Raw genomic sequence first — 25,190 nt, 5'->3', positions numbered from 1 at the left:
TGTATAAATGCGTGTGTGTGTGTGTGTGTGTGTGTGTGTGTGTAGGACGAGCATTATATCTTCTTTTCTTCATGTATTCTCTCTCTGTTCTTTATTCTCTCCAGCTGTTTGAAGCTTTATGGATTGTTTCAAGTCTTAAAAAAGCCTTAAACATGGAAAATATTACCAGCATCTTCCTTTTGAAGTCTTGTCCTCCCCCTCTCTCTGTTATTTCCTGTATTCAGTTCTGTGCTGCTTATAACTCACAGTCCGAGGAGAGCCAACATCGCTACCCACAATTCTTTGCCTTAGTAACACTTTTAACTATCATTTTAAAGTTTTAGTAATTTAGTTTAGTTTTTTTGATTTTTAGTTTTTTAAAATGTCTATATAGTTTTTTTTATGAATTTTTATTTAACTGGAAAAGAGAAATGTTGCCTTAGCAACAAGCTGAAGTACATATATATGTCTATTAGATTTATTTTTATATTTTCTGTTTTTACTTTAATTTTAGTTAAAGTTTTAACTGTTGTGTGTTTTTGTCATTTTTATAAGTTTTTTTTAAATATGTCTGCATAGTTTTTTATAAATTTTTATTCTGTTTTTATTCATTTTTATTTAACCGAAAATGAGAAATGTTGCCTTAGAAACTATCTGAAATATAAATGTATAGTAGATTTATTTTTACATTTCCTATTTTCTTTTTTTTTTTTCTTTTTTAAAAATTTTAAATTAATTTTTCATTATTCTTTATTTAAACTGAAAACAAAAAATGTTGTTTTAGCAAAAAATAAAAAAGTTTTTTATATATATATATATTATTTAATTCCAGTTAACACAATTTTTTTAATTTTTTTTTTTACCATAACATAATTTCAATGTTTTTATTATTAAACAAGCATATAATTAGCAAATGATTGTGATTAATTAAGGTTTGCATAACATTTTTATAAAAGGTGTTTGTTACAGTGATATTCTATTATAATTTTTGTTAATATTTTAATTAGATTTTATTTATTTTTACTTTAATTTTAGTTTTAAGTTTTAATAATTTTGTTGTGTGTTTTTGTCATTTTAAAATATGTCTACAGAGTTTTTAGTCATTTTTATTTTTTTTATTATTTATTAAACCAAATAACACAAATGCCTTGGCAACTAGCTGAAATAAAATACATTTTCTTTCTTATATATATATATATATATATACACTTCAGTTAACATCAATTTTATTTCAAGTAATTTTTATGGTTTTAGTTTTAATGTAGTTAACTGTAATATCTCTGGTAGGTGGCTCTGTACACATGATAAGTGGATCCAAACAGGCTGATCTAGACACAGATGACCGCATAAGAAGAGACACAGAGAGATCTTTCCACAGGAAGTGTCTCCAGACAGCGAGAGGTCAGAGGTCAGCGGTTCTTACCATGAGCGAGTGTCTGTTGGAGGGCAGCAGTCCGGTGCTGTATCCGGCGCTCAGGCCGCCCATGGCTCCGTTGTGAGAGTGAGACGGAGTGATCAATCCGTGCATGTCTGCGTGAGCGCCGGGCATCGCTGTGGACGGACCGACCGCATGACTGCGCAACACGTGGATGGCATCGTCCAGCCGCTCCAGCCTGTCCTCGATACGACTCTGCTGCAGGACGAGACGCACAATAAACATCAACATGATCAGACTCTGCTGTCAAACCTGCTTTATCCAGTCAGAGCTCTTTTAGTGTAATCAGCTTCAGCTCGTGTTAAATCTTGAGTGATTTTGATCAAGTAAAGGTCAGAATAACTGCAGTAATATCTCCAGATGAACTCTTACTGGACTGAAGCAGCTCAGCTTTACTTGATTCTCCATCAATCATGTTTTAGAGAGTCTGGCAAATCTGATCCTCAGGATCTTTTGAGGAGCGTTTGTTTCCAGAAGCTTTTACTTTCACTGCTCCTCAGCGGAGGAATGATCTTCACAAGCCTCCAGAACATCTCACATCTTCTGAGGAGCCTTTATTTCTTCATCTCTCAATCACTGCATTATATGTTTGGATCATTTACTCTACATCTAATCTTACTGAGACATAATATTGGAGATGCAGAGCGACCGGTGATATTTATAGCATTTTATGTCAGTATCTGCTCTACTGTTATAAAGATCTCACTGATTAACATTACAGGCTGCAGAATTTCATTATAAATATCAGCATCTGCAACAAATTCTGAGTCTCTGAATAAAACGTAGCTGTTTTATATGAGCAATAAAATCCTGATGGAGCAAATAAGACACTAGAAAAAAAAAAATATTATAAAATGTATCAATTATATAAATTTGAAAAAAAAAAAAAAAAAATTTAATAATATTTTAAAAATATTTAAATATTTATGCATTTTATAAATATTTTTATAAATACTTAAAAATGTATTAAAAATATTTTATAATATTTATTTTTTATAAATAATTTAAAAAAGTTTCAATAAACTGTTTTATTTAAAATATTTAATAGATTTTATAACTTATTTTATACTCTATGTCAGGCTTCACAGGGTTAAAACTGCTGTATAAAAAAATGAAAAAATAACAATAAAAATCAATTTCTCTGCATTTTCATTATCTCAGATCTTAAGTCTAAGTTAAGCAAAAATTTATTTATTTTTTTGCATATTTTACAAAAAAATTACCCATGGTGACTGTTAAAAAGCATAACTATCAAAACAAACGATAATAAATGAATATGTTCAAGAAGCTTCAGAGGCTTTCTGTCATTTTGATTTGATTAAACTGATGCTAATCTTCCTTCTACAGTGTTAACGTGATAAACTCCACATAACTTTGGTATTTTGGCAGTCATCATAGTGAAAATGAAGCCAGATCTGACAGGAACAGTCTGTATCTCTTACCAGCGAGTGCAGCGGCGGCTCGTAACTCGGGGACGAGGCTCCCTGACCGTTTCTGGACCAGACGGCTGTACTGGCAGCTAAAGAGACCAAACAACAACATCCTGATTAACAAAACAAGCCAAGCGCTCGGGTTCAGATTCAGTGTTACTGTTTTACTGTTTTTGTTTTTGTTTTTATTTATGAATTTATTTTTATATTTTGTGTTTTCACTTTATTTTTAGTTGCAGCTTTAATCATTTTGTTGTGTTTTGTTGTGTAAACGTCTTATTTTATTTCAATTAACAATTCTATATGGTTTTAGTTTTAGTTAACTATAATATAATTTCAGTGTTTTTACTACTCAGCATGTGTAACATTATCAAATGACTGCGATTAATTAAGGTTTGTGTAATAGTTTATAATAGGTCTTGGTTACAGTGTTATTTCAGTATCACTGAGAAAGGGTTATTATAGTTAACTAAAACTAAAACTAAAATATTTACATTAAACATTTTTGTTACTTTAAATTAAATAAACATTAACTGAAATAAAAAAAAATTAAAAAACCTTTTATTTCAGCTACTGTAGTTGTTTTGTTTAACTTAATGTACTAAAATAACTTAAACCAAAACTAAATAAAAGTAAATAACTAAAATAAATAAAACTAAAAACAAAATAATAATTAATAAAAAAACTATATGTATATATGTATATATATATATAAAAATATATATATATTTAAAATATTAATATTATATATAATTAAAATATTAATATATATATATATATATATATATATATATATATATATATATATATATATATATATATATATATATATATATAAAATAAGAATATAATAAAATAAAATAAGTAAATGAATAAAAATTACTTAATAAATTAATTTATAAAACTATGTAGACATATTTAAAAATGACAAAACACAACAAAACTATTAAAACTTTAAAATAAGAAAAAAAATAAAATAAGTAAATGAATAAAAATTATTTAATAAATTAATTAATAAAAAACTATGTAGACATATTTAAAAATGACAAAACACAACAAAATTATTAAAACTTTAAAATGACTGAAAATATGGAAAATATAAAAATAAAAACTGATTCAAAATATTTTTTAAAACTATAATATTATCTAAAATAACACTACATTGAGCTACAATAATAGTTTTTGTTAATTATTTTAAATAATATTTTATTTGTAGATTTGTTTTATAAGTGTGTATAGTTTAATTTTTATTACATTTTTTAAGTTTTATTCAAACTAACTGATAATAAGAAATGTTACCTTGGCAACTACCTTAAATAAAATAAGGTTTAATTTTTTATATTCTATTTTATGTCAGTTTTACTTTATTTCACCTCAAGCCTCATGAACAGAATGGTTTTGCGTTTGTTTTCAAGAGTCTGATCATGTTCACTCCTCCTTTAGGTGCTCGAATCTTTGATGGGAGATCCATGCTTTAGGTCTAATGTTAAAACATTCCCCTCGTATCCTATAAATCCGTATTTTCCCGTTCATCCGACACTCAAACCGACCCAATTAGCCATCATTCACTCCGGTGGAATAAAGAACCCCGTCTTGTCTTTGTAGTCCAGTTTTCTTGATGTAGAGCAGTGGAGATCATCAGCTGGTGACCCTTCCTTTGATAGGTGACGACCCTCATGCTAATAACAGCTCGTTATTCTTACACACTGGTAATTAAAGAGGTGCGGCGCTCGTTTTGACCTTCACCTGTTTGCGTTTGCGCCATCCGTCGCGTCTAATTATGTTGTGTTTTTTCAAATCGTACTTCTTTACAGAAACATGCATTTCAGACGCTTCCCTGTATTATTAAACCTCATTTCCAAATGCTAATTAGCACATAATTACAGCCTCATTCATGTGCAAATAAATTTTGCATGTATCCGCGCCGCCACCAATGAGAAAATTATTAAATTAGTTGCTTAAACTTCCATTGCATGTTTAAGTTTAAATATTAATTTGCAGTTGTGCATTTAATGGTTGTCGGTCTAATAACTTTGGCACTCGGAAAAATAGCAATTAGGCGGCGGTCGTTTCCATGGCGACGCGAATAATGAGTCATTAATCAGGCTTTGAGATGAAGTGCGTTTCCGAGTTTGAACCGAATATGAAGAATGAAACATATAAAGATATTTCAACTCGTCAAATCAATGGATTCTACCGAACAGTGCGCAGAATATATAATCAGCAATGTGCTTTATATGCATAAAACCAGCTATTTTATTAATTTTTATTTAGTCTTTTTTCATTTTCATTTAGTTAAAGTTTTAGTAATTTTTTTGTGTGTTTTTGTCATTTTTATTACTTTTTTATGGCTATATTGTTTTTTATTAATTTTATTTTAGTTTTAGTTATTTTAGTGAATCAAATTAAGCTAAGTAAAAATGAAAAAAATAAAAAAATATTTTTTATGTTTTTTTTTTTATTTAAAATTTAAATGTTTTTTTATATATATATTTTATTTTATTTCAGTTAACCTTTATTTTATTTTAAGTAACAAAAATTTATTTTTTTATGGCTTTAGTTTTAGTTAACTATGATAACGATGCATAAAATATCTAAATGACCTAAATAAAATACTATATTTTACTAAAATGTGCAGAACAAAGTAGCCCACAATGCACTGCACTTGATTTGGACTTTCATTTCCAGTGTGACACATTTATCAGATTGACGAAAGCTGTTTGTTTGTTTATTTATTTAAAAATTATTTTTATTTCCAAGATAACCGTTGCATGAGGTCATATGACAACCAGTATTATTTTAGCATCATTATGATAGTATTATAGTTTTTTTTATTTGTCTTGTATTAGTTTTTGTTTTAATATTTTCTTTCTTTCTGTTTTCTTTTTAATTTTAGTTAATGAAAAAATTATTTTTGTTTTAAATTTTTATTTTAAATTTTATTTTATTTAAAAATATATTTTATTTAAAAAAAAATTGGGGATATTTCAGTAAAATAATATAAAATATAAATAAAATAAAATAAATATTTTATTTCAGACTTGACCTTTCATTTTTGTTAAAATTTTAGTAATTTTGTTGTGTTTTTGACCTTTTTACGTCCATGTAGTTTTTATTAATTTTTATTTCAGTTTTAGTTTTAGTTATTTTAGTACCATCTTTCCTTGGAAACTAGCTGAAATTAAATACTTGTAAAAAAATATTTGATATTATTTTAAGTAACTAAAAATGCTTTTTAAAGGTTTTAATTTTATTTAACTCTATTTATTTAACTCTATTTAACTTTGCAGAAAGCAAAGAGTAATCACGTGACTGATATCAGCACAAACAGCTGTGTATGTGTGTGTGTATAAAACACACACACACACACACACACACACACGCACACACACACACACACAGACACACACAGTACACACACACACACCACACACACACACACACACACACCAACACCACATACACACCGGGGACAGACACACACACACACACACACACACACACACGTGTTACCTGTGAGCGAGGGAGGAGATCCCACAGGAGTGGATGGGTTGGATGAGAAGCTGTTATTGGTGTGATCGGGAGAATAGATCTACAAGCACAACAAACACACATCATCATCATCATCATCATCATCATCATCATCAGGCTGAAACATCATCATCCCTACAGGAATCACTGCGCATGAATCCACATTCATCTCAATGATTTTGCTGGCTAAGATGATTTCTGAAAGGCAACATGAAATCACATTTAGATGTTTTCTTTTTAAATAACTGTCTCTGGTCTTAATGTGCATAATGAGTTTATATCTCACGATTCTGACTTTTTATCTCACAATTTTGGCTTTTCTTCTCAGAATTGCAAGTTTATATAATTCTGAGGTTATATTTTGCAGTCCCGTGGCGGAAACAAGCTTCCATAACTTTTCTTTGCTTATCAGAGAAAGAATTCCTCACATAAAATATTTTTAGGGGGTGTAAGTGTGGTGTGTGTGGTTTTTTGTTGTTTTTTTATAATTGTGTATCTGTATATAGCTGTATCTGTCAGGGCCTGCATTAGACCTGGTCACTCACTGAAGCCAGAGCCTTTCCTAACGCGTCTCCCGTCTGTGAGCTGCTTCCCGCTCCGCTCGGCGCTCGATTCGCTGAAACACAACAGATTATAGAGAGTTCAAACTCCTGCTCATTCAAATACAATCTAGACTAAAGTTCTGACTTTAAATGAACACTTTAGACCAGTGGTTCTTAACCAGGAGGTGGATAAAAATCATGATTCTTAATTAATTCCCTGCAATTTTATTATTTAATAACCAAGGTTCTCGTGGTCTTGGAAAACCTGGATATATTTAAAAGTGAGATATCTAGACCAGGAAAAGAATACACATTTTTCTAGTTATGTCAAGCTATTTTATTGAGTAGAAATTGTGGAAAAATTGCCATTTGTCATTGTATTTTTTAAATATATTTTAAAAATATATAACAATTTCATGTAAATTCATTACTGAACCCTGAAGAACAAGAGTTTACAAAATGTATTTAATTTAATTTAATTTAATTTAATTTAATTTAATTTAATTTAATTTAATTTAATATTTAATTTAATTTAATTTAATTTAGTTTTGGTAAATAAAAAATAAAAAACCTAAATGGGTGAACAACACCAAAAACAATCAAACAAACAAACAAACAAACAAACAATAAATAAAATCTAAAAATTTGAGAACTGATGCTTTAGATGATTTAAGACTACTTATGTTTATTACTTAATATAAAACTATTTTTTTTAATATTTTTTAAAAATTTCATATAAATTCATTATTGAACCCTGAAGAACAAGAGTTTATAAAATGTAATTATTTTAATTTAATTTAATTTAATTTAATTTAATTTAATTTAATTTAATTTAATTTAATTTAATTTAATTTAATTTAATTTAATTCCGAGTTTTGGTAAATAAAAAATAAAAAAAACCTAAATGGGTGAACAACACCAAAAACAAACAAACAAACAATTAATAAAACCTAAATGGTTGAGAACCACTGCTTTAGACAATTAATGTTTCCTTAAATTATTACCTAAGCTAAAAATATTTTTTTAAATATTTTTAAAAAATATAACAATTTCATATAAATTCATTATTGAACCCTGAAGAACAAGAGTTTACAAAATTTTATTCTGTTGATTTTAATTAAATTGTTTTATTTTGATATAATTAATATTTATTTGATCTTTAATTTAATTTAATTTAATTTACTGAAATTACAAGTTTTGGTAAATAAAAAAAATAAAAATAAAAAATTGGTGAACAACACCAAAAACAAACAAACAAACAATAAATAAAGCCTAAAAGGTTGAGAACCACTGATTTGGAAAATTAATGTCCATGTCATTGAAAAGCTGATTTTTGAACTGACAGATGGAGGAATGACCAACGCTGCTCATCAGCCGATTAGAAAGAGTTATTGACTAATGGCTAAACCAGTTGATTAATCACTAATGTTGTTGGGGAGCTGAACCTGATCTCCTGTAGCTCCCTTAGCTCCTTCTCATTTAATATCCTAATATTCCACTTCTGCTTTCGTGAGAGAGCGACTGAACCGAAGTGAATCAAATCTTCCCTCAGCTTTGATTCAGCAGTGACTCACCCATGACGCTGTCTGTCCCGTTAGTGGTGGCGGAGCAGGACGCCGTGCTGTAGTGATTCGTCCCACCGCTGCGATGGAAACTGGACATGGGAGGAAGACTGGGGTTAATCTCAGCTGACGAGTGTGACGGGTAACTCTGAAAAACACAGACAGGAAGAGCGTTATTGAACTCAAGAGACAGGGTCATTGCATTCAAACACAGATCGTATGATTTATTGTTCATATATGTTTATACACCTTGATATTGGTCATCAAAATTATTTGAAACACATTATACCCCCCAAAACTACTAAAATAAAAGGTATTGGTATTATAGTTTTTGTATTAAGAAGGTTTTTAAAAAAAAAAAAAAAAACTTAATTATTGATTGATTAAGTTAGTTGATTGTTATGTATTATGGATTGATTGAGTGTTTATTTATTTTTTAGTCTTCTAATTTTTTTTTTTTTTTTTTTTTTTGCATTATTTGTATCATTGTTTCAGTCTCTCCCAACCAATCCAGAACAGACTGATGTAGAAGAAATTAATTTAAAATGTATGATCATTAAAAAATAAACTGAAGTAAATAAAGAAATCAAGTAAGTAAATAAACTGTAAATAAATCGAACAAAACAAATAAGAGTCTAATAAAAAAATTCTAATAATAAAATACAAAATAAATAAAAATAAGAGTACACCATATATTACATTATTAATATATGCATTATACATTGCAAGTATTTATATTTGTATTTTATATATATATATATATTATATATATATATATATATATATATATATATATATATTATTTGTTTGATTGTTTGAGATATATATTATAAAAATAAATATATTATTAAATACAATAATCAGCGTTCTGTATCATTGTCTTTGAATTTGAAAACAGTAACAATAGCAATTGTCTAACACTATAGCTGTTGAGCATTGAGCACCTACATTACAAACCCAAAAGGCTGCTGAACTAATCTGAACTAGAGGAACAGAAGCGAGTAAATGTGCTCACGAGTCTGTCGTGTGGATGCAGGCCGCAGTAGCTGCTGCTCTGAGCGCTGTGTGTGGAGTTTCCCAGCATGCTGTTGTATCCGGGCTGGTTCATACTGCCGGACGAGCTCCATGGGTCTGTACTGTGGTGACCGTCTGAAATCACACATGAAACACACGCACAAAGCATATGAGAAAAGCAAAGGTCTTGAATTTCTGATTCTCATTGGCTGATGCACAGGATGTTGGCTGATGTTCTGTTCTAGTGTTTTAGGCTGCTGCTATGCAGTTGCTAGGGTGTTTGGAGTGTTTTAGACAGTTGCTATTTAGTTTCTAGGATGATCTGAGAATTTAGGTTGTTGCTATGCAATTTGTAGGGTGTTTTGAGTGTTTTAGACAGTTGCTAAGGTGTTTTGAGTGTTTTAGGCTGTTGCTATGCAGTATCTAGGGTGTTTTGAGTGTTTTAGACAGTTGCTAAGGTGTTTTGAGTGTTTAAGGCCGTTGCTATGTATTTGTTTTTATGGTATTGTTTTGTAATTTTTCTGGTTTTTTCTGTGAATTTGATGTTGTTTTTTTGAAGTTGCTAGGGTGTTCTGAGTGTTTTAGGCTATTGCTATGTAGTTTCTAGGATGATCTGAGAATTTAAGATTGTTGCTGTGCAGTTTGTAGGGTGTTTTGAGTGTTATGGACACTTGCTAGGGTGTTCTGGGTGTTTTAGGCTGTTGCTATGCAGTTGCTAGGGTGTTTTGGGTGATTTAGACAGTTGCTAGGGTGTTCTGATTGTTTTAAACTGTTGCTTTGCAGTTGCTAGGGTGTTCAGATTGTTTTAGGCTGTTGCTATGCAGTTGCTAGGGTGATTTGGGTGATTTAGACAGTTGCTAGGGTGTTCTGGGTGTTTTAGGCTGATGCTTTGCAGTTGCTAGGGTGTTTTGGTTGATTTAGACATTTGTTAGGGTGTTCTGATATTTTAAGCTGTTGCTATGCAGTTGCTAGGGTGTTTTAGACAGTTGCTAGGATGTTCTGATTGTTTAAGGCTTAACTTTCGCTATGTAGTTGCTATGGTGTTTAATGTGTTTTAGGTTGTTGTTATGCAGTTGCTAGGGTGTTTTGGGTGATTTAGACAGTTGCAATGGTTTTCTGATTGTTTTAAGCTGCTGCTATGCAGATGCTAGGGTGTTTTGGACAGTTGCTAGGGTGTTCTGAGTGTTTTAGGCTATTGCTATGTAGTTTCTAGGATGATCTGAGAATTTTAGATTGTTGCTGTGCAGTTTGTAGGGTTTTTTGAGTGTTGTGGTCACTTGCTATGGTGTTCTGGGTGTTTTAGACAGTTGCTAGGGTGTTAGGTTGTTGTTAGGCTGTTGCTATGCAGTTGCTAGGGTGATTTGGGTGATTTAGACAGTTGCTAGGGTGTTCTGGGTGTTTTAGGCTGATGCTTTGCATTTGCTAGAGTGTTTTGGTTGATTTAGACAGTTGCTAGGGTGTTCTGATATTTTAAGCTGTTGCTATCCAGTTTCTAGGGTGTTTTAGAAGGTTGCTAGGGTGCTCTGATTGTTTAAGGCTTAACTTTTGCTATGCAGTTGCTATGGTGTTTAGAGTGTTTTAGACAGTTGCAAGGGTTTTCTGATTGTTTTAAGCTGTTGCTATGCAGTTGCTAGGGTGTTTTGGGTGATTTAGACAGTTGCTAGGGTGTTCTGATTGTTTAAGGCTTTTGCTATGCAGTTGCTTTGGTGTTTAGAGTGTTTTAGGCTGTTGCTGTGCAGTTGCTAGGTTGTTTTGAGTGTTTTTGTCAGGTGTTTGTGGTTTACCTGGCATAAAGAAGGAACTGGGAAAGTTGCTGCCCGGTGCTTTAGAGGACGGGTAACCCGGTGAGTCCCGGTTATAATCGGCAGTGCTGGCAGACGGGGCGTATACCTGAAACACACACACACAACACGCCATGATCAGGACGACTAATGACACAAAACATGCTTTCAACATGCATTTTACTGCATATTTTTATGCAGTGCATGAAGATTCATCAGAGACGAGACGGAAACAGGGTAAAACTCTTTCCCAGGAAAAAATGTTCATGTTCCCAAAGTGTTGCGACACAATAATTTAGTGCAAATGTAAGACAAGCGCAGCTGCCAGGTGACAAGCAGCTGCGGCGGATCAGTGATGACATCAGCACACAAACAGCAGAGCATTCCTGTCTGGAAAACTGTGCTGTAATGACTAGAAGGAACGCTGAGAACATGCCGGATGGGAATACAGAACAGGGATAAACACAGCGGATGTGTGAGGACAGAACGACCCTCAGAGATACACCTCAACACACAAGAATCACAGTCTAGATCTCTCTAATGTCTAAAATGTTTCTCCTGGACTAAATGCAGAGCACATGGAAACTGTGTTGTTTCTGATGAGAAATATATTTTTTTTCCTAAGGAATTGTAGGTGAAAAATGTGAGACAAATGCAAATGAAGCTCAACTGAGAACTTATGACATATTCAGGGGTTAAGGGTGGTGTTTTTTGAGTTTTTTTGTGGAGAGGAGGGTTAATTAAGCAGATGTGGGGGTCTTTACTTTCCCATGAAGCATCTCACACACACACACACACACATACACACACACACGTCTGTGAAAGAGATCAGGCTGTGACTTAAGGGGGTTTAATAACATGGAGATTTTGTTCTGGCTGGTTCGTTTCTGCACCTGTCCACAGTTAACACACACATCTCTAAGTATTTAAAGTGGTTTTTATGTTGTTGCTATGCAGTTGCAAGGGTGTTCTGAATGTTCTTAGGAAGCTGCTAGGGTAATGCAAGTGGTCAAGGTGTTGCTAGAGTGCTCTAAGTATTCTAGACTGTTGCTATGCAGTTGCTATATTGTTTTGAGTGTTTTAAAATGATGGATGCAGTTGCTAAGGTGTTTTGAGTGTTAGTTGGTTGCTATGTAGTTGCTAGGGTGTTCTGAGTGTTTGTAGGCTGTTACTAAGCAGTTGCTAGGATATTCCAAGTGTTCTAGTCAGTTGCTATGCAGTTGCTATGGTGTTCTGAGAGTTAAGTCTGTCACTGTGCAGTTGCTAGGGTGTTCTGAGTGTTTTAGGTTGTTGCTTTGCAGTTGCTATGGTGTTCTGAGTGTTTGTAGGCTGTTACTATGCAATTGCTAGGATAATCCAAGTGTTTTAGTCAGTTGCTATGCAGTTGGTATGGAGTTCTGAGAGTGTAGTCTGTCACTATGCAGTTGCTAGGGTGTTCTGAGTGTTTTAGGCTGTTGCTATGCAGTTGCTAGGGTGTTCTGAGTGTTTTAGGTTGTTGCTTTGCTATGGTTTTCTATTGTTTTGTTGTTGTTTGTGTTTTTTTGCTGTTAATTTGCTATTGTTTTGATATTTCATTTGCTATGGTATTCTGAGTGTTTAGTCTGTTACTATGCAGTTGCTAGGATAATCCAAGTGTTTTAGTCAGTTGCTATGCAGTTGGTATGGAGTTCTGAGAGTTTAGTCTTTAGTTTTTCAGTTTGTAGGTTGGTTGGGTGTTTTTTAGGCTGTTGCTATGCAGTTGATAGGGTGTTCTGAGTGTTTGTAGGCTTTTACTATGCAGTTGCTAGGATACTCCAAGTGTTCTATGCAGTTGCTATGGTGTTCGGAGTGTTTAGTCTGTCACTGTACAGTTGCTAGTGTGTTCTGAGTGTTTTAGGCTGTTGCTATGCAGTTGCTAGGGTGTTCTGAGTGTTTAGTCTGTCACTATGCAGTTGCTGGGGTGTTCGGAGTGTTTTAGGCTGTTGCTATGCAGTTGCTAGGGTGTTCTGAGTGTTTGTAGGCTGTTACTATGCTGTTGCTAGTGTGTTCTGAGTGTTTAGTCTGTCACTGTACAGTTGCTGGGGTGTTCGGAGTGTTTTAGGCTGTTGCTATGCAGTTGCTAGGGTGTTCTGAGTGTTTTAGGCTGTTGCTATGCAGTTGATAGGGTGTTGTGAGTGTTTGTAGGCTGTTTCCTATGCAGTTTTGCTTAGGGTGTTCTGACGTGTTTAGTCTGTGTCCCTATGCAGTTGCTGGGGTGTTCGGAGTGTTTTAGGCTGTTGCTATGCAGTTGATAGGGTGTTCTGAGTGTTTGTAGGCTGTTACTATGCAGTTGCTAGGGTGTTCTGAGTGTTTAGTCTGTCCCTATGCAGTTGCTGGGGTGTTCGGAGTGTTTTAGGCTGTTGCTATGCAGTTGATAGGGTGTTCTGAGTGTTTGTAGGCTGTTACTATGCAGTTGCTAGGGTGTTCTGAGTGTTTAGTCTGTCACTGTGCAGTTGCTGGGGTGTTCGGAGTGTTTTAGGCTGTTGCTATGCAGTTGATAGGGTGTTCTGAGTGTTTGTAGGCTGTTACTATGCAGATGCTAGGATATTCCAAGTGTTCTATGCAGTTGCTATGGTGTTCGGAGTGTTTAGTCTGTCACTGTACAGTTGCTAGTGTGTTCTGAGTGTTTTAGGCTGTTGCTATGCAGATGCTGGGGTGTTCTGAGTGTTTTAGGCTGTTGCTATGCAGTTGCTAGGGTGTTGTGTGTGCTTTCTAGGTGTTTTCTTCCTGTCTGATCTGAACAGAGTCTTACTGATCTTCTGGACTGTAGATGTGACTCAGGTCTCTTCTTCAGTGCGATTTGTTTCCAGGTGCTTTCTGGTTCAGCAGGTAAAAAAAGTGCATCTGATCGCTTTGTAAAATAGCAGTAGATTCTCTTCAACAACACTTGATGTGAGGAATCATTCATGTCTGGAGCTCAAATGCCGCGGGAGTGAGTCTGTTTACTGCAGCAGATCAGGAGCAGATGGAGCGAAACCAGAGCAGTCACGAAAGCCACAACACACACACACATACACGGTCTCGCCCCTCGCACCTCATCAGTGTGACCGGCTCACTGCACCTGTGCTGAACTGACCGGCAACACACACACACACACACACACACGCAGGAGAACACACACTTAATCTGTTCAACATCACAGCCAAAACACAAACACACACTTAAACACCCCTCCTGAACATACAAGGTAAAACAGCTGATGCATGTGTGAAATAAACACTCAACAAACTAGCAAACTAACATTCTTTCCCCTTTTTCTGAGACAGAGAGAGAGAGAGAGAGAGAGAGAGAGAGAGAGAGAGACATGCGGAAGGAAGTTCCGCCCTCACTTTGGACTTTATTCCTTCAACCTGCAATTGCCATAATGCTGTACAGATGTAGAACAACATCAAGAGCTCCAAACACACACTTACACACACACACACACACACACACGCACACACACACACACACTGGGGTCTGGCTTTACCATCAAACACTAATTCATTCCACATGAACCACAGCGAGAGCGCGCACACACACACTCCCTGAGGAGAAGTGGCTTCCTGCGGCTTGATTAGGGAGAACCGTGCAAAGACAAGTGCCTCCCACAACAGCACCTGTGACTGTGTGTGTGTGTGTGTGTGTTTCAGGTCAAATGTCAATACAGCCAGGAAACACTTTACACACACAACTAATGGAGAGAGAGACACATATAACACATGTGTGCATTCACACACACACACACACACACACACACACACACGTAAATGAGAAATTAAAATACATAAATAATTAAAAAAATATTTTTTTTAAATGACTTGATGACAACCTAATTAAATCATAAAAATATGAAATGTAAAAAAAATAAAAAATAAAATAATCTAAAAAACACTGAAAAAGATTAAAAATGTTATGTAAAATATACTCAAAATTAAAATTAATTCAAAATAAACATTTACTAAAAAAGACTGAACGTGAATGTGTTATTAAATTAATTAAATAGTAATATAAAATCTCAGAGAGATTAGTCAGAGGACTAATTTGTCTTTGGCTGACATAGTTGAGGATTCACAGATTTAACAAGAATACAAGCTTCACTTTGTGCTTTTACAGCCGCTGTTTATTTCTACAAACTGAAGGATGAGTTGAAACGGATCTCTGATGATCAAACGCATGTCATGATAAACATGGACATTACGGCTCATAATGAAAGCAGAATATTCTGTTAAGAACAATGACAGGTGGAGAAAACACACACATGCACAACACATCTGGAGCCGATCAAACACACAAACAATCACACACTCAACGCTAACGAACTTCATATAAGAATCAGAGGAAACAAAGAGATGAGAGAGAAAGAAAAGAGCACAATTCAGTGTTTATACTGAGAAATCAGTTCAAGATGTGAGAGACTGATGGACACACACACACACACACACACACACACACACACACACACACACACACACACACACACACACACACACACACACATCTGATCAAAGACACCAAAGCTTTTAATTGACCTCTAATTATACTAAAATGAACTTGGACAAACATGCACAGCTGAAGAGAAGGGAAAAAAAGTAATAAAAACAGTAAAATAATGAAAAGAAATGTAAAAAAGGAAAAATAAAGAAAAGAAAAAAAAGAAAATAATGAACAAAATATGAAACTATATAAAAATATTAAACCAAACATAAACAAATTAAATTAAAAAAGAAAAGACAAGACAAGACAAGAAAATATAATTAAATTAAATTAAAAAGGAAAGAAACAAGAAAAAAAAAATATTTAAATATTAAACAAAATATAATCTAATAAATAATAAAATAATAAACTATAAAAGAAAAAAGAAAAGAAAAGAAAAAGAATAAAAAACAGTAAAATAAAATAAAAAGAAATGTAAAAAAGGAAAATAAAGAAAAGAAAATAATGAACAAAATATGAAACTATATTAAAATATTAAACCAAACGTAAACAAATTAAATTAAATTAAAAAGGAAAGAAACAAGAAAAGAAAAATAATATAAAAATAAATAATTAAATAAATATTTAAATATTAAATGAAATATAACCTAAAAATAATAAAATAATAAAATTGAAAGAAAAGAAAGAAAGAAAAAGAAAAGAAAATAATAAAGGAAAAATATGAAAATATATTAAACCAACTATAAGCTAAAAATAATAAAAGAAATTTAAAAAGAGAAAAGAAAGAAAAGAAAAGAAAAGAAAAGAAAAGAAAAGAAAAGAAAAGAAGTGAAAGGTGTGTTGAGCGGTCGTGTTCAGTTCTAAGGTCAGTGACCTCTGTGTGTGTGTGTGTGTGTGTGTTTGTGTGTGTGTGTAGGCATCTGTGATGTGATTGACAGCTTGACAGTGTGGCCTTGCTGTGTGTGTTGCCATAGTGATGGCAGAAGAAAGCGTGTCAGATCTGAGCGTCTGCAGCACAGATGGAGCCGAGAGCATCCGCTCCACACTTCCCTCCATACTCTCCATCTATCTGAACACTCCGCTTTACTCTTCATCCTCTCTCTCTCTCTCTCACACACACACACACAGATCCAGCAGCTTGAAGCCATGCGCTCATGAGGCTGTGTGTGTGTGTGTGTGTTCTCTGTTTCAGATCAACAGGATTACGCATTGAGCGCTGTGACATTTCTTTCTTCTCTTCTTTTCTCTCATTCTTGTCTTTGTCAGGATCGACAGCAGAGCTTTGTTCTCTAACAGATTTACCCTGTTTGATTACCGTGATTTACTGCTGCTGGAGCCCCCTAGTGGAGCTCTACACACACACACACACACACACACACACACACACACACACACACACACACACACACACACACACACACACACACACACACACACACACACACAAAAATTAAAAAAACACTCATAAAGAAGGAAGATACTCACTCTCTCTCTCTCTATATAATTTTGTTTTTATATAAATTTTTTTATTGTATATATTATGAAATCAACTTATATATAAGTAAATCTAAATAGTGCATTTTATGCACAATGCAGAAGTGTTTTAGATGGAGCATGATAACAGAAAAAAAAGCATTGAAGTAACTTATTAAAATAAAAAATTAAATGGATATTGAAATAATGGAATGCAACGAAGTAAAAAAAAATTAAACTCTGATGGTATTCACTGAAGTGCATTCAAGTGTCATTTGGATACTATAATTCATGCTACAGTATATGAATATAGTAATCAAAAGTACCGTGGTACACATGAAAACAGCACATGTTTACTGATCTGATGCGATCAGCGCGAGAGAGAGACTCAGAGAGAGACGTGGCATGTGTTTATAATGTTTCTGCTTGAGTCAGAACAGATGAAGAGATTCTTCTCGTCTCTTCTGCACTCCATCCATCCTGAGATCCGTGACACAGGATCATCTGACCAACATCAAACACAAGTCCATCAGGAGCGCAGCTCTGAAGAAATCAGGGCCATTTCACAATGTTTTCTATCAAATACTTTGAACAATGAACTATAAAACCTTGTTACCGTTTACATAAAATACTATAAATATGTGGTTATGTATTAATATAAACTACTATTAAAATACTGTTAAAAATTATATATATATATATATATAAAAAGTATATAATTACAATTATATATAATTATATGTAACATATACATTATATATATTTAACATATATTATTAAAGAAAAAATATTTTATTTTACAATAGTATAACTATTCTAATTCATAATAGTAAATATTATGATATTTTTCATATAAAATAAAAAAAAAATATATTTTATATTATATATATATAGTATATATAGTATTTTTACATTTTGAATATAATGTTTAATTTAAAATTAATAATTATATTTTATTCATATTTTAAAAAAATTTAAGTGTATATTAAAATCTGTAATTTAAATAATAATATATTTAATTTATCTTGAGATGGGATTGTTTGCAATAAACAACAACAACAAAAAAACTGAAATCTTTGTGTTTAAAATCATACAGAAATCTATTTTTCTAAATGAAAAGGCACCTGCTTCACGGGAAAGAGTCACACTGAGCTTTAAAGCCAGTATACATCACTACAGCTCTCAAACTGACCACGCAAACAGGAAATGACACGCATGCGTCCCGTCCACCCCCACAGCCTCATGGGTAATAAGAGCCACTCTGTGCCTCTTTCGCTTCTCCAATCAAATAACTCAACGAAAGCACTTAAAACACACAAACACCTCGAGAGAGGAAGAGTGAGTCGACCGGAGAGAAAAACGACAAAAAAACTAAAGCGTAAACATCCCAGACAGTCTTTCATCAGATTTTTGGGTACTTTCGGGTAATTTAGATCATTTAGAGGTAGTTATGCATTCTGTTAAAAGAGACAGACTATTATTATACTTAACACACACACACACACACACACACAGAGGTGATGGATCTTTACTACAGGCTCTTTATTATTCGTGAACCCTTTCAAGGTATAGAGCTTTTGGCAAGTGACCACAGCATTTCTAATTTAACCTAATTACTGCCAGATGCCTCGATCCACACACACACACACACACACACACACACACACACACACACACACACACACACACACACACACACACACACACACACACACACACACACACATACCCCATGTGCAAACAGGCCAAATGAACTCACAACTCAATAAACACAACAGATGCAACGATGTAGATGGTTTATACTTCAGTTTTGATGATGTTCTGTGCACAAAAACATGAGCATACAAAATAAAATAAAATAAAAAGAAAATATAAAAGAAACGAAAGAAAGAAAAATAGTAATAAAATATAATAGTAAACCATATTATAATATTAAACCAAATATTAAATTAAAATAAAACACATTTAAATTAAAATAAAATAAAAAGAAGATTAAAAAAAATTAATTTTAAAATAAAAAAATAGTAAACTATTAAAATATTAAACCAAATATTTAAAAATACAATTAATAAAATTAATGTAAATTAGAAAAGAAAGAAAAGAAAATTAAATAAAAAGAAAATATAAAAGAAACGAAAAATAAAAATAGTAATAAAATATAATAGTAAAACATATTACAATATTAAAACAAATATAAAATTTAAATAAAATACATTTAAATTAAAATAAAATAAAAAGATGATAAACATAGAAAATAAAAAATAAAAAGAATAACAAAAATAAAATATTAAACTATTAAAATATTAATCCAAATATATAAAAATACAAATAATAAAATAAATGTAAATTAGAAAAGAAAGAAAAGAAATTAAAATTATATTAAAAACTTTATTAAAATATTTAACCAAATATAAAAATTAAATAAATAAATGTAAACTAAAAGAATAGCAAAGAAAAGAAAAATAATAAAATAAAAAAGATAGAAATAATGATGCTTCGCTTTGCAAGCACCACTAATAATATAAAAGAAAACGGAAAAAAAAATATATGAAACTATATTAAAATATTAAACAAAATATAAAGAAAAGAAAAGCAAGGTGTGTCGAGCGGGGTCACGTTCAGCAGATGCACACGCCACATTCAGAGCGAAACACGATGGCGTTCGTGTGTGTTTGAGACCCACAGGAAGTGCTCGAGGAGAAAATGGGCGGCAGAAGATGGCTGTCGTCCAAACTCATCACCATGGTGATATTCTAACGGCCCTTTCATGGGACACGAGAACCCGATTGGTCGGCCTGGAGACCGCAGCGGAATCTGATTGGCCGGTCGGGCCCGAAGCGCACGGATTCGGAACCTTCGGAAAGAGCCAAATAGAATGTTCCGTCCCATTAAGATCCAGTGCGCTGGATAATTCCCTGACATTCCATCCAGCCATCAGCGCCATCAGCGGCCGTGTATCTGATCCGAACCCCAGCGGACGGATCCCACCACAACCTGCCAAATCAATTTCAGAGGATTACCAGGAAAGATTGTGGAAATCTGGAAAGGTTTAAGCAGGACTCCCGGCGAGCGGTGGAAGAGTCACCTTGGGAAACAAAAGTCAACCGAGGAGCAGATGAGACGGCCGTAATCGAATGATTGTGAATGAGGATCCTGTCCAGCAGTCACGAGCTGGTGACGAGCCAGTTGGCACACGGAGAGATGATTAACCGTCACCATAAATAATCAATTGATGGTAATAATTAAAAAAGGAATTTCAAAGACAATCAGAAAGCACACACACAAAAGCAGCTGTTCTAGATATAATATATGAAATAACAGAGCATTCTGACATTATTCAACATCAAATGTCTTAAAAAAGTCCCCAAACCGAAAAAGCATTTAGTTCAGTTAGCGATTATTGCAAAGCAGATTTAAAATATGCATGTAAATATGTAAATAAAGATTGACATTTAATAACTTTCATATGCATCAAGAGAACATATTTATAATTATATTATATTGTGATTTATATTTCTATGGGACACATATTCTATAAAAACATGTTTTTTTTTTTAATGTGATGTTAAATTATATTATAGTTAATTTATTAGGATAAATGAATATGTATTAAAGTAACAGTTTATTTTATACTGCCAACAAAATAATATAGAATTATACAACATATTTCCCAGCAAATATTGTGTCTTTAGGAGGAAAAATCATCTCTCATATTTATGTCACACTTCAACCATGCAACACAAAAAAAAAAATAGATGAAAATAGATTTCAATCATGCAACGCAAATTTGCTGAAACTTTAGTTTCACTAAACGAAACATGCAACATTTGAGATTTATTAATTTCCATATGCACCAAAAGAACATATTTACATATTTATAATTAAACTATAATTGATTTATTTATAATTTAAGAATATATAAGTTAATATCAAAATATCCTAATGTATATTAACAGTGAAATTTACATATTTACCTTTATTTTTTACATTTTAGAAAATTGCTCATAAATGACAGGCACCATATTCATCATATGCACCGAGAGAACATTTATACATTTATACATATTTATACATTTATAATTAAACTATAAACTAATTTTTTATAATTATATAAATTGATATTTATATATCTTAATTTATATAAACTGCAAAATATACAGATTTACTTTTATTTTATATATGTGTTTTTACACACTTCCATGAACACAGGAGCCTTATGAAAGTTAATGCACAAATTATGATCACAAATTAGCAATTAATTTTATATTGGCAACAAAATAATTAAACGATATATTTTCCAGCAGTAGTTCATTCCGTGCAAAAAAAAGGCACGCACATATTGAACAGAGTGGGGGGGGCATCTCTCATGTGTATGTCACCGCCGTGACCTTGTGACCTCACACACACACACACACACACACACACACACACACACACACACACACACACACACACACACACACACACACACACACACAAACACACACACACACACACCGCAGTCATTGTACTCATGTTGCTTTTGCTGTTTTTAGGAAGTTTTACTTCAGACAAACTATTATTATTAGTGTGTGACTGAACTCAACCGCCTGCTAACCAACCCTATAAACATAAAAACAGCAACATAAAAAACACCAAATCAGACAAACACAGCACAGAGATCTCAACACTGCCTCAAACTGTGCTCAGATTTGTCAAGATGAGCTCAGATGTTTCCCTCCCAATGAAACGGAACATAAGTGAGAGCCACAAAAGCATCTGAAGACAAGAAACACACACCAGCGTCTCATTTACACCGCACACGTGTTACTAAGAAAGACAAAGTGGACATAAAATAAACAAACCAATCAGGCCGAGATCGCAAACCAGACGCGAGAAAAAGCCAAACCACACACAGACACACACACACACACACACACACACACACACAGAGCCCCATATAAAGTTAATTAGAATTAAGATGAAGGCTTAGTGTGTTTCATGTGAAGGGTCTGTAATGGTGAACATATGGACTGAACGGCACTTCAGACGGCCGGATCACAGACGCATTATTAAAATAATAAAACCACCAGGATCAAAGACTGATTACTTCAACATTGCAAACTTGCGGCCGTTTTTCCCTGCTGCTATTTTAGACCGAGATTCAGCCGCCGTCCAGCACACGTGTGTGTTTAACTACAGTTTTGCACAAAATTGTCCCTAAAAAAATCTGAGAAAATATCTATCTAATCTTAAAAATATAAATAGCCATTTGTTTTAAAGTTAAAAATATTTAAAAAATAAAATGCTGATCTTTTATACAGAATAAAAGCTTGTCTCGGACACAGTGTGTTTGTGTTTAGGTACAGTTTTGCACAAAATTGTCCCTAAAAATAAGTTAAATCTGACAAAATATATATCTTATCTTAAAGATAAAAACATTCATCTATCATGAAGATAAAAATATAAAAAAAATAAAATGCTGATCTTTTATACAGTATAAAAATATATTATATTTCGGACACAGTGTGTGTATGGCTACAGTTTTCAACTAAATTGTTTCTAAAAATAATTTAAATCTGAAAAAATATCAATCTTATCTTTAAGATAAAAACATTAATCTATCATGAAGATAAAAATATTAAAAAAATAAAATGCAGATCTTTTATACAACAGTATAAAACAAATTTCGGACACATTGTGTGTGTTTGGCTACAGTCTTCCACTAAATTGTTTCTAAAAATAAGTTAAATCTGACAAAATATCTTTCTTATCTTAAAGAAAAAACAAACAAACATATATTTATCTTAAAGATATAAAATACTTTAAAAATAAAATCCTGATCTTTTATACAGTATAAAACAATGCTCTATGGTATGTCCTTATTTAGCTGAACGTGTGTGTGTGTGTGTGTGTGTGTGTGTGTGTGTGTGTGTGTAAAATCTGACCTATTTCTATGCTAGAGTGTCTTAAAACACATTTGGCTTCAAACCAGCTGGACACAAAGACAATGAGACACACGAAAGCACACAAAACACTTAAAACAGCAACCCAGACCAATCACAGCCAACACAACTGACTGTGAAACTGCGAACAGTGCTGCTTATGCATGATAAAAAGCTTGCATTTTTCTTCTTTTCTAAAAAAAGCTTCTTCTAAATGATTAAATGCAAAACCAGGAGTGTCCTGAGTTCAATCACGAGACCCGTTCGGACATGAGAGAGCATTGAATCGTTTAACGTTCCCGCGTTCAGAGGTGAAAACAACCTGCCGATCACCGAATGTTTGGCACAGAAAACGTTTGGCAGGAGATGAAAACTCCAGAAATAATAGAATCACAAAAGGTGCAACAGCATCTACGGACAGTCAGCATTCTCACAGATGAAGAGAACGGAGAAATAATAGTGTGGACACCAAAAATTTGTTTATTTTGATCTCTACGATTCACTTACTCAGCCAGGAAAGTTCAGGAAAGTTGTAGAAATTAAAAAACATGCCAAAAAAAAAAAGATATGAATTTCCTTGTCTTTCCCTAGAGAGAGAGAGACAGACGGAGAGAAAGAGTGACAGGAGATGCTCTAGAAGTGTGTGTCTCTCTGAAGGCCTCAGTCAGACCGACAGTCACTCTCTCTCTCTCTCACACACACACACACACACACACTCTCTCTCCCCGTCTCCGGGACAAACCCCAGTCATCCCGGGAATGTCGGGGGTCTCCGTACCACCCAGACCTCTTCTCGACAGATCAATAAAGCTTCACATAATCTCTGGCACACACACACACACACACACACACACACATGCACACACACACACACACACACACACACACACATGCACGCACACACACATGCATGCACATGCACACATACACACACACACACACACACCCACACACACACACACACACACACACACACACACACATGCACGCACACACACATGCATGCACAAGCACACACGCACACATACACACGCACACACTTGTGAGATCGTGGAGGGCAGGAACGTAAATCGATCGGGACTCGGGGGAACACACAGCAAGAGGAAAGCATTCTGGATTCATCATCTGTTTAAGCTAAATAAATAAGAAAAAAAAATTGACAAAATATCTCTCTTATTTTATAGAAAACATTCAACTATCTTAAAAACTTTATTTTTAAAAATAAAATGGTTATCTTTTATACAGTATAAAAACATTATATCTCGGACAGTGTGTGTGTGTTATCTATCTATCTATCTATCTATCTATCTATCTATCTATCTATCTATCTATCTATCTATCTATCTATCTGTCCATACATACATGTCAAACTAGGCTATGCAGTTATTCTATTTTCTCTGTTGTCAGCTGAAAATGTGCACTTGTTCTTAATAAAAGCACAGGTTCTTTACACACGAGGACAGATCTGTTTGCTGACCGTTTCTCGAATGACCCATTTCAGCCACATTTGGTCTGACTTGAAATATTGCGTAACACAATGGGATTATATTAATGCTGTTTGTCACAAACACTCCAGATATGATGTCCGTGTGTGTGTGTGTGTGTGTGTGTGTGTGTGTGTGTGTGTGCGCATGCATCAGCCATTTGGATGGAAGTAATTAGAGTGATGGAAAAACTGTAGAAACGATTTATAATTTTCTAAACATCTGGTCAATGGATTATACATGGACAGGTCATGAATAAATAATTTACAAATACAACCCCCCACATATATATATATATATATATATATATATATATAAACACACACACACACATACACATAAATGTTTTATTTTTTAGATTTAACTAAATTAAAAACATAACCACAAAACAGATAAATAATAACTAATAAGTACCTAATTATTGTCAATTGATATATAATAATTAGTGTTGTTTTGTAAAAATGCAAGCTTTTTTGTTGGTAAAACCAATTACGCTGAACAAAAATGTAACTTGTAAAAAAAAAAGATTCCAAACTAATATTTTGAATGAGTTTAGATAAATTGTAACCAAGTTTATATAAATGTAACCAAATGGTTATTTC

The 25,190-nt window shown here is 33.1% G+C and overlaps 1 protein-coding gene across 10 annotated transcripts in view; it reads right to left on the bottom strand.

The window, feature by feature from the left end:
• LOC109049766 (transcription factor 4-like) overlaps positions 1–25,190 on the bottom strand; it is a 153,864-nt gene that overhangs the window by 26,944 nt on the left and 101,730 nt on the right. For 9 of the 10 annotated variants that reach the window (XM_042778510.1, XM_042778506.1, XM_042778507.1 and 6 more), the window contains 7 exons: positions 11,278–11,383; positions 9,495–9,628; positions 8,492–8,627; positions 6,921–6,991; positions 6,358–6,436; positions 2,857–2,933; positions 1,403–1,612 (listed from right to left, as the gene is read on the bottom strand). In XM_042778510.1, coding sequence (XP_042634444.1) covers positions 1,403–1,612; positions 2,857–2,933; positions 6,358–6,436; positions 6,921–6,991; positions 8,492–8,627; positions 9,495–9,628; positions 11,278–11,383 — 813 coding nt within the window. The remainder of the gene's footprint in view (positions 1–1,402; positions 1,613–2,856; positions 2,934–6,357; positions 6,437–6,920; positions 6,992–8,491; positions 8,628–9,494; positions 9,629–11,277; positions 11,384–25,190) is intronic. The other variant, XM_042778504.1, reaches the window with a different exon arrangement.

This window comes from Cyprinus carpio, chromosome A21 (genome assembly GCF_018340385.1).
Source record: "Cyprinus carpio isolate SPL01 chromosome A21, ASM1834038v1, whole genome shotgun sequence".
Lineage (NCBI taxonomy): Eukaryota > Metazoa > Chordata > Actinopteri > Cypriniformes > Cyprinidae > Cyprinus > Cyprinus carpio.
Note: the sequence above shows the minus strand (reverse complement) of the source record. Positions and strands in the feature narration are given on the sequence as shown.